Source organism: Pristis pectinata, chromosome 30 (assembly GCF_009764475.1).
Source record: "Pristis pectinata isolate sPriPec2 chromosome 30, sPriPec2.1.pri, whole genome shotgun sequence".
NCBI lineage: Eukaryota > Metazoa > Chordata > Chondrichthyes > Rhinopristiformes > Pristidae > Pristis > Pristis pectinata.
The window spans coordinates 13599258-13612823 of NC_067434.1; the positions used below are offsets into that span (position 1 = coordinate 13599258).

At 37.2% G+C, this 13566-nt stretch overlaps 1 protein-coding gene across 1 annotated transcript in view; it reads right to left on the reverse strand.

Moving 5' to 3' along the window:
* Positions 1-521: 521 nt before the first annotated feature.
* The window catches only part of col13a1 (collagen, type XIII, alpha 1), a 105753-nt gene continuing 92708 nt past the window's right edge, over positions 522-13566 (reverse strand). Inside the window, exons 30-34 of the mRNA XM_052041516.1 lie at positions 9870-9923; positions 8887-8922; positions 7023-7109; positions 2388-2426; positions 522-670 (exon numbers count right to left, since the gene is read on the reverse strand). Coding sequence (XP_051897476.1) covers positions 668-670; positions 2388-2426; positions 7023-7109; positions 8887-8922; positions 9870-9923 — 219 coding nt within the window. The 3' untranslated portion in view covers positions 522-667. The remainder of the gene's footprint in view (positions 671-2387; positions 2427-7022; positions 7110-8886; positions 8923-9869; positions 9924-13566) is intronic.

Here is a 13566-nt window from a genome sequence, read left to right on the forward strand (position 1 = left end):
GCTATAGGTCAGGAATTATTGGTAATGCTTAAGTATTTGCAAGGGCTGAAGCTTAATACAATACTTCACTTAAACATTAACCACAGCTGGTATGAAAATACTAGGACAACAGCTTAGCATTCTTTATAGTTCTGAATAGGACATTATTTGATACAGATTCACATACAGAAATAAAAAAAATGAATGCATCTGTCCCTTCTCAATTTTCATTACCAGCAGCCTCTGCTGAAGCATTTGAATTGTTTCGCTTATACCGGGATTAACACACACTTGTGGAACAAGTGTTATATCAGCAGGAAGACACAAATAAATCCCTGGCAGGAATACACATAGTTTGCAATTGGTCTGGGGCAATGACTTCAAATAACCAGGTCTGCAGTTAAGGGCAGCCCACTTCATATAATACAATAAATTATAATGCAGCAGTGGCTCTTTATATTATGCACAAATATCATGCAAATAATAACTGCAGTATTATGTAACAAAATTAGCAGATGAATACACAGGTACAAAGACAATGGTAGACAACACAGGATTTAATACAATTTATACAAAATGTGCTATTAAAATATGAAATAGTTTTTAAAAAAGTAACTTTTATAATTGCAAAAAACTGTATAAAAATAAATATTCTATGTACACACTCCATTCTGAGGTTAGACCATCATCACTGCAAAGAGAGAAAGTAAACGTAGGTTAGTTTAAACAACAGCACTTCAAACCAAGGCGTCATGAAACAACTTAATAACAGGACAAATGTAATTGAGTTGCTTCACAGTCCTTGACGCTGAGCCACAAGGAGGCAAGTGCACATTTATCACTTCAGTTATTTGTTATTAAATTTAATCAAATTTGATCATTTTATTTGTGTGATCCTTTCTTTCATGTCCTGACTTTTCTCTCTTCATATTGATTGGCTTGTCCCCATTTACCAAAGAAATAATCACCACTCCCAAGTTTAATTGAGAAAAAGTGTATGGAATATTTTCAGTTTATATTATCAGGGAGCTCAGTTTGAAAATTCACATATTACATTATGCTATGTAATCCTTATTGCTTTAATAGGCCATCAAGATGCTCATTTTTCAAGGTCTAGGGTCACTGCTTTTTCCCAGGGTAGGAGTCTAAAACTAGAGGGCATAATTGAAGGTGAGAGGGGAAAAACTTAAAAGGGACCTGAGAGGCAACTTTTCACACAGAGGGTGGTGGGTACATGGAATGAGTTGCCAGGAGAAGCTGTAGTGGTGGATATAATTACAATGTTTAAAAGACATTTGGACAGGTACATGGATAGATATGGGCCAAACACAGGCAAATAGGACTAGCTCAGATAGACATCTTGGTTGGCAAGGAAGAGTTGGGCCAAAGGGCCTGTTTCCATGCTGTGTAACTCTATGACTCTGCTGTAGCGTTGTATTAAAATAAATGAGTTAATGTCTTCATTAATATGGCAACAACAGCTTAATAGTAATGGGATTAACCAGTTTTCTCTACAAAGATCTGGCATGGAATTGATGGGCTGAATATCCTCCTGCTTCACCATAATGATTCTATAATGTGTTCAGCATGTGCAAACTTAATTTGGGTAGCAGAATTTCTAGATTGAGATTATATATTTGCACGGCAGAAAAAAATTTAATTCAGTAAATAAGGCTAATGAATGGTGGGTTCATTTCAATGATCAAGGTATATTAATATTTTTTAATTGTCATTAATCGTTTACATATTTTAATAGATGATCTGATAATTCCTGATTAAAGCACAATTTGCCCATAACTGTATTTAGGTCTAGTATGTATGAACACATTTCTACCATTTCATGGTATAAGCGGCTGATAAATCAACCATATGCATTTTGAATTGCAGATTTCTATACATTTTGTAGTTACTGTTCTTTCTTTCAGAGACATTGCTGAGTAATTCCAGATCCAATGTGTACTTAACAGTTTATTTGTACTTTTTTAAGTGCAAAAACTTAGTTTCAATTGGAAGCAATTTTACATCCCAAATTCATGATTACTTTGCAATGCCATTTCTATAGGGCCCTAGTGAAAAAAATATTGGGGGGCTGTACTAATCTAGGTGTCGCTATTAAGGCCAGCACATTGTTCATGATTAACATGAAAAGGTTAATAGTAAAGAATCCTCGCCAAACTCAAACTTCTAAAGCGATAATATAGTAATTGCTGACAATAATGGATTTACCCTGTAGCATTTGATTACGGTCTCCAACATATACTATAGGAACAGGCTAAGCAACCGCCATGCTGCACACGCTTGTAGCTTCCAATCAATTCAAAGATGAATCACTTTTCATTCTGATTAGAAAACATTATAGTTGCAGCACACAAACATGCTTCTGTTCCAACACTTCTAATGCTACTTACTTTATTCCAACAACCCTGCACAGGTAAACCATCTTCACCCTGTAATTCCAAGCAGAGAAAATATTTATATATCTTTTCCCTTTTTTCATTTTTATCCAATTCTATGTCTTCTATTTAAACAACTTTCTAGTTCTGCTTTTCCTTCCCACTATCTCTTCATAAATATTTTAACTGTGATTGGAAACTGCCTTTAAGGAAATGCAGGAAACTAGAATCAGATCCACTGAAGAACTGAAGGTGAGAGCAACACTTAGATATTGCAGCTACTTGACAGCTTGATGTTTTTGTAATTTAAGCAGTGCCTGATCGAGAGTTTACTGCATTGAAATAAGTCTAATGGTTGACAGAGACTGCAATAAAATAACACTTTGGGGGAAAAAAAGAAACAACCTGTTTGGTGTTGAAGGCAGGCCTTCCAATCTCTCAATATGCAACAACATGTGAATATTTCTGATGAAGTCTCAGTATTTTGCTCAAGCTTTTATTCATCTTTCCTATTTAAGTAAAACTGAAATAAAACCTTGAAAGTGCACCCTGATTTGCAAATGCAGTAAATTGAAAGTGCCACTATTAAATCTAACATTATAAACAGTGCTAACCTTGTTTGATAGTTATCCAGAGATTAAATCATAATGATACCAATATGGATCTAATGATTTTACAACAGTATCCCTTTCAGTTTCAATTAATACCTCTCAAATCCTTGATCACTGTCAGTGCAATAGGTTTTTCAGGTTTTTTTTTTAGCCAGGACAAGGAGCAAACTGCTATTAGATGATTTCTGTGGAAGGTCATTCTGTTATTCAACAGGAAAATTACCTATCTCTAGTCTTGATTGAAACATGCTAATAATGTACTTAATCTCTTTAATTAGACATGTCCTTACATCAACAGTCTCCATGCCGCTCAACATTTGAGAGGCATGGAGAATGTTGCATCATAATCTTTATTACCTTAACCTCTATGTATTTTGATTCCTGGAATTTTTCAATCCTTCTCCCTCTCACCAACCTATCCCCCAATTTATTTCAACTAGTATCAGGGTCTGCTCCAGTTCTTAATCCTAGGAACGTAACTGTTATTTGGAAACTGAAATATATATAAAACAGGACGTGCTGGAAATAGCGAGCAGGTCAGACAGCATCTGTGGGCAGAGAAACAGAGCTACTGTTTTGGGTTGACGGCTCTTCATCATCTGATTATCTGACGAAGGATCATTGACCTGAAATGTTGGCTCTGCTCTACAGATGCGGCCTGAACTGGTCAGTAGTTCCAGCACTTTCTGTTCTTAGTTCAAATTCCCAACATTTGCAGATTTTTTGCTTTACGATGTTATTTAGAACCATTCTTTATATTATTCATCTGCCGCATTTGTACATTTACAAGGTCCCCTCAAGTGACAAGGCTATCGCCAATGAGAAATCCTGGAAATGTGAAATCATTGGGAGCTTTTCGCTCTGTGACACTTTGACTGTGGACATTTTTGGTATTTGGTCTCTGTTCAGCTTCATAAATTCCGAAGTTACCTTTAGCTTGGTGAATACATTAAAAAAAAATTTAAATTTAAAAATAGGGTTCTATGTTGTTATGGAACAGTACAATAAAGCAGTGATTTATGCAGCCCTCTAATGTAGCCAGATGGTACATGCCCTCACTAAGGAATGGACAGAACTGCTGGCCCTAAGGGTTTCAAACAGTGGGTAAACTCAGCAGTGGATAAGGGATTTTGAGCTTGTGAGCCCTTTCTTCTGTAGGCAGATTTTCCCTTAAACATCACAATAAATCCCCAGTGCTACCCAGAGAAAGTCAATGAAACCAACTCTATTTCTACTAGAAGGCTACCATCTAGTATATAGTTAACTTTAATCGAATAACCTAGCAATCGTTGTCATGAGTAGATATGTACTTAACACCTTCCTAGTATACTTCTGCATCTGCTATTTTAGTGTGGGCACTAACCCATTTATTTCAAAATGGATTAAGATCATATGAGTTGAAAGGAGATACAGAATGCACTTCAGTGTTGAAATGCTGATACTGCCATCATTTTAAATCTATATTAGACAGTTGCAATGTTGGTTCAAGCTTTATCTCATCACTGTAATCAGGAAAATTCTGGCATCAGATCTTCCAGGCAGTGCTCAGGTTACTGTGAGGCATCACCATAACACTGAAAAGGAAGACTTTCCGGCTACACTTGCACAGCAAACTGGCTCAATTCTTGCTCTCACACGGTCATCTGCTTTGCCAGTTTTCTAAGCAACTAGCAAATTATCCAATGATACAAGTGTTTCTTAAATTATGTGAATAAAAAATACATTGGCTTATGACTAGACAGTTGTAAGCAACATGCTTTTTTTTTAAAATATAGATTCCAAACGCAAGAAATTTAAGCAAGCTTTAAAACTATTGGTCATGCATGGCACTGCCACTGGGAAGAATGGTTCATTAAAACTCTTTTTGCAATTAAAACAGGATCTGTATACTTAAACGATTCACAAAATTAAGTATGTTCTATATTATTGAAAGGATTCCTAGATTACTCTTGGGTCTTACAAAAATAAGCAGAATTTTATTTCTCACTGATGCACCATAAAAAAAGAGTAATTTATTTAGGCATAAAAATGATTTAAGGTAATTAAGATGAACCCATTGGTACTCTGTTGTAATGCATTCAGGACAGGGTTTCAGAAAGTGGCAATTAAGGAAAGGTAGGAAAGGAGTAAGGGATTGTTAATTCTTAATTGGTTTTGAAAAAGGAAACAGGAGCATCAATATGATAGATAATAAAGGATTCTGCAACAAAATCTACTGCAGCAGCATTAAATAAGTAAGGAAAGTTTGATGGGGATGCTTGGCTTTTGAAATTGCAAGGAAGGACAAAGCCACTAAAATGAATAAGGCCAACTTTTCTAAAGGATATGGGTTAGCATTGTTTAATTGCCAACAAATGAAAATAAATTGCAATTCGGTATTGCCTTTCATGACCTCATGATGTCCTTGCGCTTTACAGCCAATGAAGTACTTTTGAAGTGCAGACATTGTTATAATGTCAGACAAGCAGCAGCCAATTTGTGCACAGCAAGGTCCCACAAACAGCAATGAGATAAATGGCCAGTATTGGTCAAGGATTATAAATAGAACAGGATAGCTCTCTGTATGTGTGATTATGGTCTTATGGAATATTAATATCAAACATAAATTTAACCCATTGACAGAATTATCAGTGATGAATGCTTTTTTGTTGCAGAAATGCCAGGGTCTACTTGCAAAATAAAGGGAAAAGTGGAAATTGTCACATAATTTTGTCCACCAAAAGATTAATTATGGAAGTCATACAGCCTTTCACAATCGATTTCTTACAACTTTGCCTTTATATCTAAACTTATTTCAAGTTTCCTTTTAGTGTTCTCTAGTGGTATTTTCGCAAGTGATAATAGAAATTTCCACATCACTGACTACTTCACGGACAACGATTAGAAATGTAAAGTTTTGAGTGTGAAATGCAGGAACCATAGAATAAAGATGAGTATTAATTCTACATCGATATAGCACTTTTCATATCTTTCCCATGTGATTTTTAGTCAATGAAGTATTTTTGAAATGTAATGAAATCATTGCCGTACAACTAGATATCAACTTTATATTACTTGTTGTTAAGTGCAAGTCAGTTTGATTATATTGTTATCTGTTTTTTGTCCACAATTTGTTCCATGAGCTGTTCTTGTGTACTACTTGGTAAAGGGTTCTTTGCATAAATTGCTCTATCAGCATTTGTAAAGTGAGCATGATTTTATTTGAGGTATTTTTGTATATGTGGAAAAAATGTATAATTGCACTGACAAATGCATCAGGAATTTCAGACTAAGTTAATAAGCATATCCATCACTGGTTTTGTTGGTTATGTGGAGATGAAGCAGTATTTATCAGGTTGCATTTGGAGTTATTAGTTCACTAGCATGCATGAAAGTGGATTACAATGATTAACATGCAGGAAGGGAAGGGGCATAACACCATACCAATGGGCAAGGGGCGTCAAGCCCATCCAGGCCAGGTAAGCCCGGTTCACCTTTTTCTCCTTTAAAGCCTCGAAATCCCTGTTTACAAAATGAACTGACTTGGTTAATACAAATGCATCTTGAATCAACTTTAACATAGATGGAGAAAGGAGGGAGGACATTGAAGCAGACGTGTGACAGGTGATACGGTATCAGAAATGGTTCTCTCTTTTGACGTCCAGTAATTACCACAAAGGAAACTCTCAAGCAACACCATCAGACCCGCAGCAGACACACTGACCAATTCGAAGTTCTTTGGTCAGTGTTAGGAATTAAGATGGGCAGTTGTGGCAGGCAAAGAGTTTCCAACTGACCTTTGTAACTGGGGAGCAATCAGACCTTGGTTAATGTAGCCCACACATCAGGTGTAGCTCTGGAACCACATTTTGCATTTCAGTGCACTCCAGCCAAATGAAGTTGAATTGTGACCAAGTAATTTAAATCAGTATGTAAAAGCGGTCTTCAGGTTTGCACTGGAAGAATCCATGTTAGTGGTCTTATTGGGCTGGTGTTCTTGTTCCTCCCTTATTTTTCCATTACAATACCTGACATTTTCAATGACATCATGAGAACATACCAATGGACAAGGTGCATCTAATCCAGGCACTCCTTGGTTTCCCTTATCCCCTTTAGGCCCTTTAGGACCTCTCCTTCCCTTCTCCCCCTGCAAACAATATTTTTATTAGTCAAAGAACAAAATGCTACAGAAATAAAGGGGAGCAAATAAAAACGTTGAAGTAACACTTCCCGATTTTAGCTCAAATCTGTTTAATTAAAACATTTACTTTATCACTGAATAAATCGTTAGGACAGTTATGCTTGATTGTAAACTTCAGTAACATTAAGCTTTTAAAGGAATGATACTGAAGATGTACTTACAGGAGAATGTTTCTGATGATAGAGTGACTCATTACACAAGTACACATAGTGTTTGAAAACACTGGGGTCATTTTACTTGAAGATTCAGTTATTCCATTTTTTTTGCACAGAACATAATTTTAAGCAAGAAGAATTTTTAAATATGTTTATGGATCAGAAAAACTGAATCAATTTCTTGTTTTATATTATTTTGAATTAGAAAGAGATTACAGTGGGCACTTTGTTAAAGCTTAGTCTCCTCATAAACATCAATATAAATTACATAATGAATTAGAGGATCAGAATTTTCATTAGTTTGGGTGAAGGAGAGATTGAGCTGTTATGGACTAGCCTGCACAACAGGTTCACTGTCAGGAAGGAGGAAATGCTGTTTCAGGAAGGAGTAAGGAGGAACATCGAGGATTAATGTAGAACAGAAGGAAGGAATAAAGGGGGTAAGGCAGACCTGTTGGAAGGAATAAGAAAACAGGAGCAAAAAGCAAAGAAAAAGATAAACAACACAATATAATTTAAGCATCTACCAAAAGTCACACACATTCAAATTAGCAACATTTTCATTTGCATATCTGTTTGAAAAGGGATTACTTTGTATAATGGACTTAAGAAATTAAAGAATTTAAGTTGAATTTCAATTCAAATGTGATTTTTGTTTCCATCAAACAGATATTAGATCTATCTTTTGAATTAAAATACAGTTGCACCCAAGATTACACACGAGACATGGTTAAGGTTGTATATTTATATTACTGGTCATTGATTATTGCAGTGATCTCTACATTGTGGGGACCAGGGCAATATTTTCCTCTGATTCAAGTAAAAACATACAAATGTTTTTTTTTTCTAAAGCACTAATAACACACCATCTAAATTATACATACGTGTAATGTTGTATTGTTGTCAGCAGAAATGGCAGAAAATTGGCCAGTCAGGAAATATATGTGATAATATTCCCTTTATAGCAACCAATGCACTTAATTAATGTAAATGTTTCAACAGACATAATTCTATACAATCCAATAAAGAGATCCTAAAATTGTAGCAGAGTCTGCTAGGTAGCAGAACATTCAGAGAATCCCAAGCTAAAGCATCAGATACCTTCCCTTGTCATCTCTCATCTGGAATCCATTGCCAGAGGAGGAGGTGGAATCAGATACAATTACTACACTTAAGAGGAATTTAGACAGACACTCAAACAGGCAAGGCAGAGAAGGATATGGACCTCCTGCAGGCAAATTTAGATGGGCAAGAATGTTGGCATGGATGTGATGGGCCAAAGGGCCTGTTTCTGAGTTGTACAACTCCATGACCATGGTTGGCCAAAACCTGCCCTTGATAAACGTAAAGAAGGAAATCATTTCTCACCATGTATTTTCCAGATTGAATCAGATACAAAATCTGTTACTGTTTGCTCTATCTCTTGCTTTTATGCACACCTCCAAAAGGTAACATCCAGAGGAAAATATCGTCCTTGTAAATAAGACTGGTCTTTACCTCAATAACTCATGCAAATTAGAATAATTGTACAAATAAACGAGACCATGCAGAGGGCCAGTCGTTCTTACCCGGCCTCCCTTTTCACCCTTTGGTCCTAGTGAACCCTGAAAAAGACATTAACAGAGCTCATGGTTCTCCAGCTGAGTTAATATTACACAACATATACTCATCAGTAAACATGAATTGGGATGAATTCACTGATTTGACGCCCCATCAGTGGACAGATGGCATTGAAGGGACCACAGGTTAGGAAAGAGCATGAGTGTTGGGGAATATGGTGGCCTTAAATCAACAACCTCTGGTCCCTTCCAGTGGAGACCCTCACTGGGAGTGAGATATGTTATTCATTGACCAAAAAGGTATGAGATAATATCACAGTATGAGAGATATCAGCCAATCAGAACAGCAGAAGCATTAGGTCAATTCTTTGCTGTGTGTACTTCATGTTAGTGTTACATCTAAAGAGATACATTTTTCAGACTTTAGGAATGTGTGTGGGGGGGGGGGCAGAGGGGTTGGGGCCAAACACACGCACATTTTCATATAGACTTGATAGTTTTGCCTATAAGAAGTCTATATGAAATGAATGTGTGTGCATTTTTATGTGGTTTTTCAACTATACTTTGAATTATACTTTAACCTCAGTTGGATTGACTGAAGAGGGTGCTGACTGGAAGTGCAGCAGATTTCTAATGAACCCAAATTGGAGTTGATCCACCTAAAGGCCTCATCCAATTACACAGATAGTCTTGAAATAACTTTGATAATACGGATATAGAGAGAGTATTCTGTAGATCATTTTACAGCAATTCCCTGTCAGTTTTATCAAACGGTGGATTATACAACACTGTCCACACTTGCTATGAACCAAACCAGTTTTAACTCAACACATCTGGCAAGAATTAGGATTGGCATCTAGATTTTGACTCCACCCAACTTTAGACATAATGAAATAACCTCAGAGAGCCCACCAAATCCACTACATTCTCATCAGCCTCATGACTCAAAATTAGAGTCTGTCAGAACACAAAATATTAACCAGCTTCCTTACAGGTAATCCCCGTGGTCCCATTGGTCCTGTAATTCCTGCATCTCCTTTATCGCCCTAAAATAAAACCAACAGTTAAATTAAACACTGCAAGAAAACAGTCTATACAATAGAAGTAAAAGATGCTCCTTCTACCTGTGTTACTGATACTAACTTATTCAATTAAAGTTACAACAAATAAAAGTTCCTCATTGGGATGAGCCCACTTCCACAGTTGAATACTTACAGTGTATGTGTGCTCATGATTATGCTCTGAGATGAACGTTCAACGCTTTATCTTCTTCAGTACATGATGTAATATTTGCATTTACGAATATATATGTTGCTGATCAATAATTGAATCAACTTGTGTAAAACTGAGACATACTGACCAGGACCATCCTGGGTTTTTGCCCAGTTACTTGGCATCATTGATTAAGGTGCCAAGGGTGAGGGAAAGGAAAAAAATCTGGCAGTATTCCATTCCAATTCATTATTCGATGACTCTTGCTAGCATGTACATGTCTAAACACATCTGTCTGAACCTGTAAAAGGGGTTATCCGTACACAACTGTGTGAATGATGGCCGCCACAAAAGATTAGCCTACTGAAGAACTTGGGGATAACTTTACCCGAATCTTCTATTAAGAGTTCCCATGGGATTAGAACCAACATTGGTTTCGTGCCACAGCTTTATTTTACTCTCCACTGAGGTCAACACTGGGAGGAGAAATAAAGGACTGCAGATGCTGGAATCTAGATGAAAAACACAATGATGCATGAAGGTTCCTGACGTGAAACGTTGACCGCCTGCTTTTCTCCACGGATGCTGCCTGGCCTGCTGAGTTCCTCCAGCATCATCGTGTCTTTCATCAACATTGGGAGGGGTGTGTAACCAATACTCTCAGGCACATCCTTGCAATGAGCGAGTTATAAAGACCAATGTCACTGCTCCTCCACCCCAACCCTAACCCCATTCCCACTGCATTTCAGCTTATTTGGACCATGCTTTAGAAGGGGCTCAGGCCTGTGGAACCAGCTCAAGCACAAAAATAGAGGAGACAAGGGAAAAGTACACAGTGATTGGACATATGCTGATGTTTTATAAACTAGATATTATGGCATCAAAAACAGGAAAACCATTTTAAAGTTTAATCCAAACATAATTTGTTTTTCAGCAATAATTCATAATGTCTTGTATTTTAATTATAACTTTCTTAACTGAGTATTAGAATTGTGCTTGAAAAAATAAGGAACTCCATGAGATGAGATGTCAGTCATTACAAGTGCTGATCAGACTTAAATTTCCAGAGATTTTTAAAATAAAAGATGTTCTGGCATCTCTTACGTTTTGCATTAACTGTCAAGTCTATTTACACTGAGTCAGGCAATTTTCTTCTGTGTCCTTGCCTATATGTTTATGTCTTTGAAATTACAGGGGTTGGGAAAAGGAAAAATATCTGGCAATGCCCCATTCCAAGTCATTATTTGATGACTCTTGCTGGCACGTGCATGTCTAAACACATCTGTCTGAGCCTGTGAAAGGGTTTATCCATACACAACTGTGTGAATGATGGCCTCCACGAAAGAAACCATCATTCACACAGTTCTCTTCTCTCCAGACTCTATCCCCACCTTCACCTTCTCCATCCAATGTTTAATGATTACTAGATGCAGTGTTTGGCTGTTCACTTCCTTCAGGTATTGTCATTCCATCCCCCAACATCCCGATGAATTCCTTAAAAATGAGACTGTTGATAATTATTCCTTGAAAGCTGGGCACATCCATAACCTGCCTTAATCTGTAAGTTCAAGGATCAATGGGACCCTGCTCTTTAGATATCTTTCTCACTCTGCAAAGACTTAATCACTTCAGAGTGAACTTCATGACATTGAGACTTATGTGGTTACTTTTATTGTGTTACTATGACCATCTCTGTTCATTCTCCCCTTGAGATGTGGCATTACTGATTACATTACACATCTCCTTTCTGCTCCATCTACACACCACTGACCTCCTCTCCCAGGGGAACCAGAATGGCCTCCTTCTCTTTATTAAACAAAAAGCCCAATGGAATGCTGGCCTTTGCTTCCAGATGTTTGGCGCACTTGTGGTTAGATGTTGGATGCTATACAAATGCATGGCTACACCACACGTGGAGGAATTGTGAGTGGTTCCAGGCACTACACCATTGGAAGGATATATTGACCCTGGAGGAGGGGTAACATTGATCTAACATATTCATGTTATTCTTATCCAACAGGAAATATGCATGAAATTCAGTCTGGGAATCAAAATTGTTTACGTCCTGCTCAATCCAAAGCCGGGCTTCAGACCCCAAATTGTCACTAGCACTACCGACTTTTAGTCCTTATGTTTTCTTGCATCATTCCCACTGTAAATGTTGCTTAAAAGTTAAGTTTAGTCTGACAGCTTTGGATAGAGCAGGGCTCAAATGCTTTCGATTCTTGGCTACAATTTAAGCTAAGTTTCCTGGTTGTAAGTGAACAATATGGATTTGGTATGTTTATATTGAGCATCATAAATGTCTGACTCATTTATAAATTGAACTCGGGTCAGAAGTCAGAGAGAACAATTACAATTGTCTTCCAAAGGCAGTGGTGCAGTGGTGTAATTGATACATGTATGGCATTCTATAATGTCACCAAGATAAAAATGTGTCTGGAAAGAAGGCCCCTATAGTGGATCCTTAAGACATCCCAAGAAAGCCATGCAGTAAAGGAAATGTTTAATGACCTCACAATGGTACAAAAAGTACCAATTTACAGCTACTACCTCCATGGTTTCAACTAACAAGCTCTCCATCTCACTTTCTCCTACCATGTGGTGGTAACCTCTCCATCCATTCAAGACATTTAAAAAAAAACAGAACCAAAGACTTCTGCCAGTCTTCAAGAATATATTAATTTAGTATTTCTGCTGGCTTGCACTGATTATTTTTCAGAATAATTCATCTAATATTGTCTAAACCAGTGTAATGGATCGTGGAGTATTTATGTGTGTAGGAGGCCTTTAAAGAATTGGTTTATATCACTTACTATTGTCTGCCTGCACTGCACTTTCTCTGTACCTGTAACACTTTATTCTGCATTCTGTTATTGTTTTCACTTGTGCTACCTTAATGTACTGATGAGATGAAATGATCTGTATGGATGGCATGCAAAACAAAGTTTTTCACTGTGCCTCAGTATGTGTGACAATAATAATAAATCAAACCGTAGTATGTCTCTGATATATATCTGGACTCAGACACTGCCACTTAGTTGAGACTTCTGCCTTCAGTAAAGGATGTTCTGTTGGTAGTAAAGTATGGTAGTAAGGAAACTGAAAGGTCTGAAGGTAGATAAGTCACCTGGCCTGGATGTACTACACCCTAGGGTTCTGAAAGAGGTAGCTGAAGAGATTGTGGAGGCATTAGTAGTGATCTTTCAAGAATCACTAGATTCAGGAATGGTTCCGGGTGACTGGAAAATCGCAAATGTCACTCCACTCTTTAAGAAGGGACGGAGGCAAAAGACAGGATATTATAGGCCAGTTAGCCTGACTTCAGTAGTTGGTAAGATGTTAGAGTCCAATATTAAGGATGAGATTTTGGGGTACTTGGAAGCACATGATAAAATAGGCCAAAGTCAGCATGGTTTCCTTAAGGGGAGATCTTGTCTGACAAATCTGTTGCAATTGTTTGAGGAAGTAACAGGC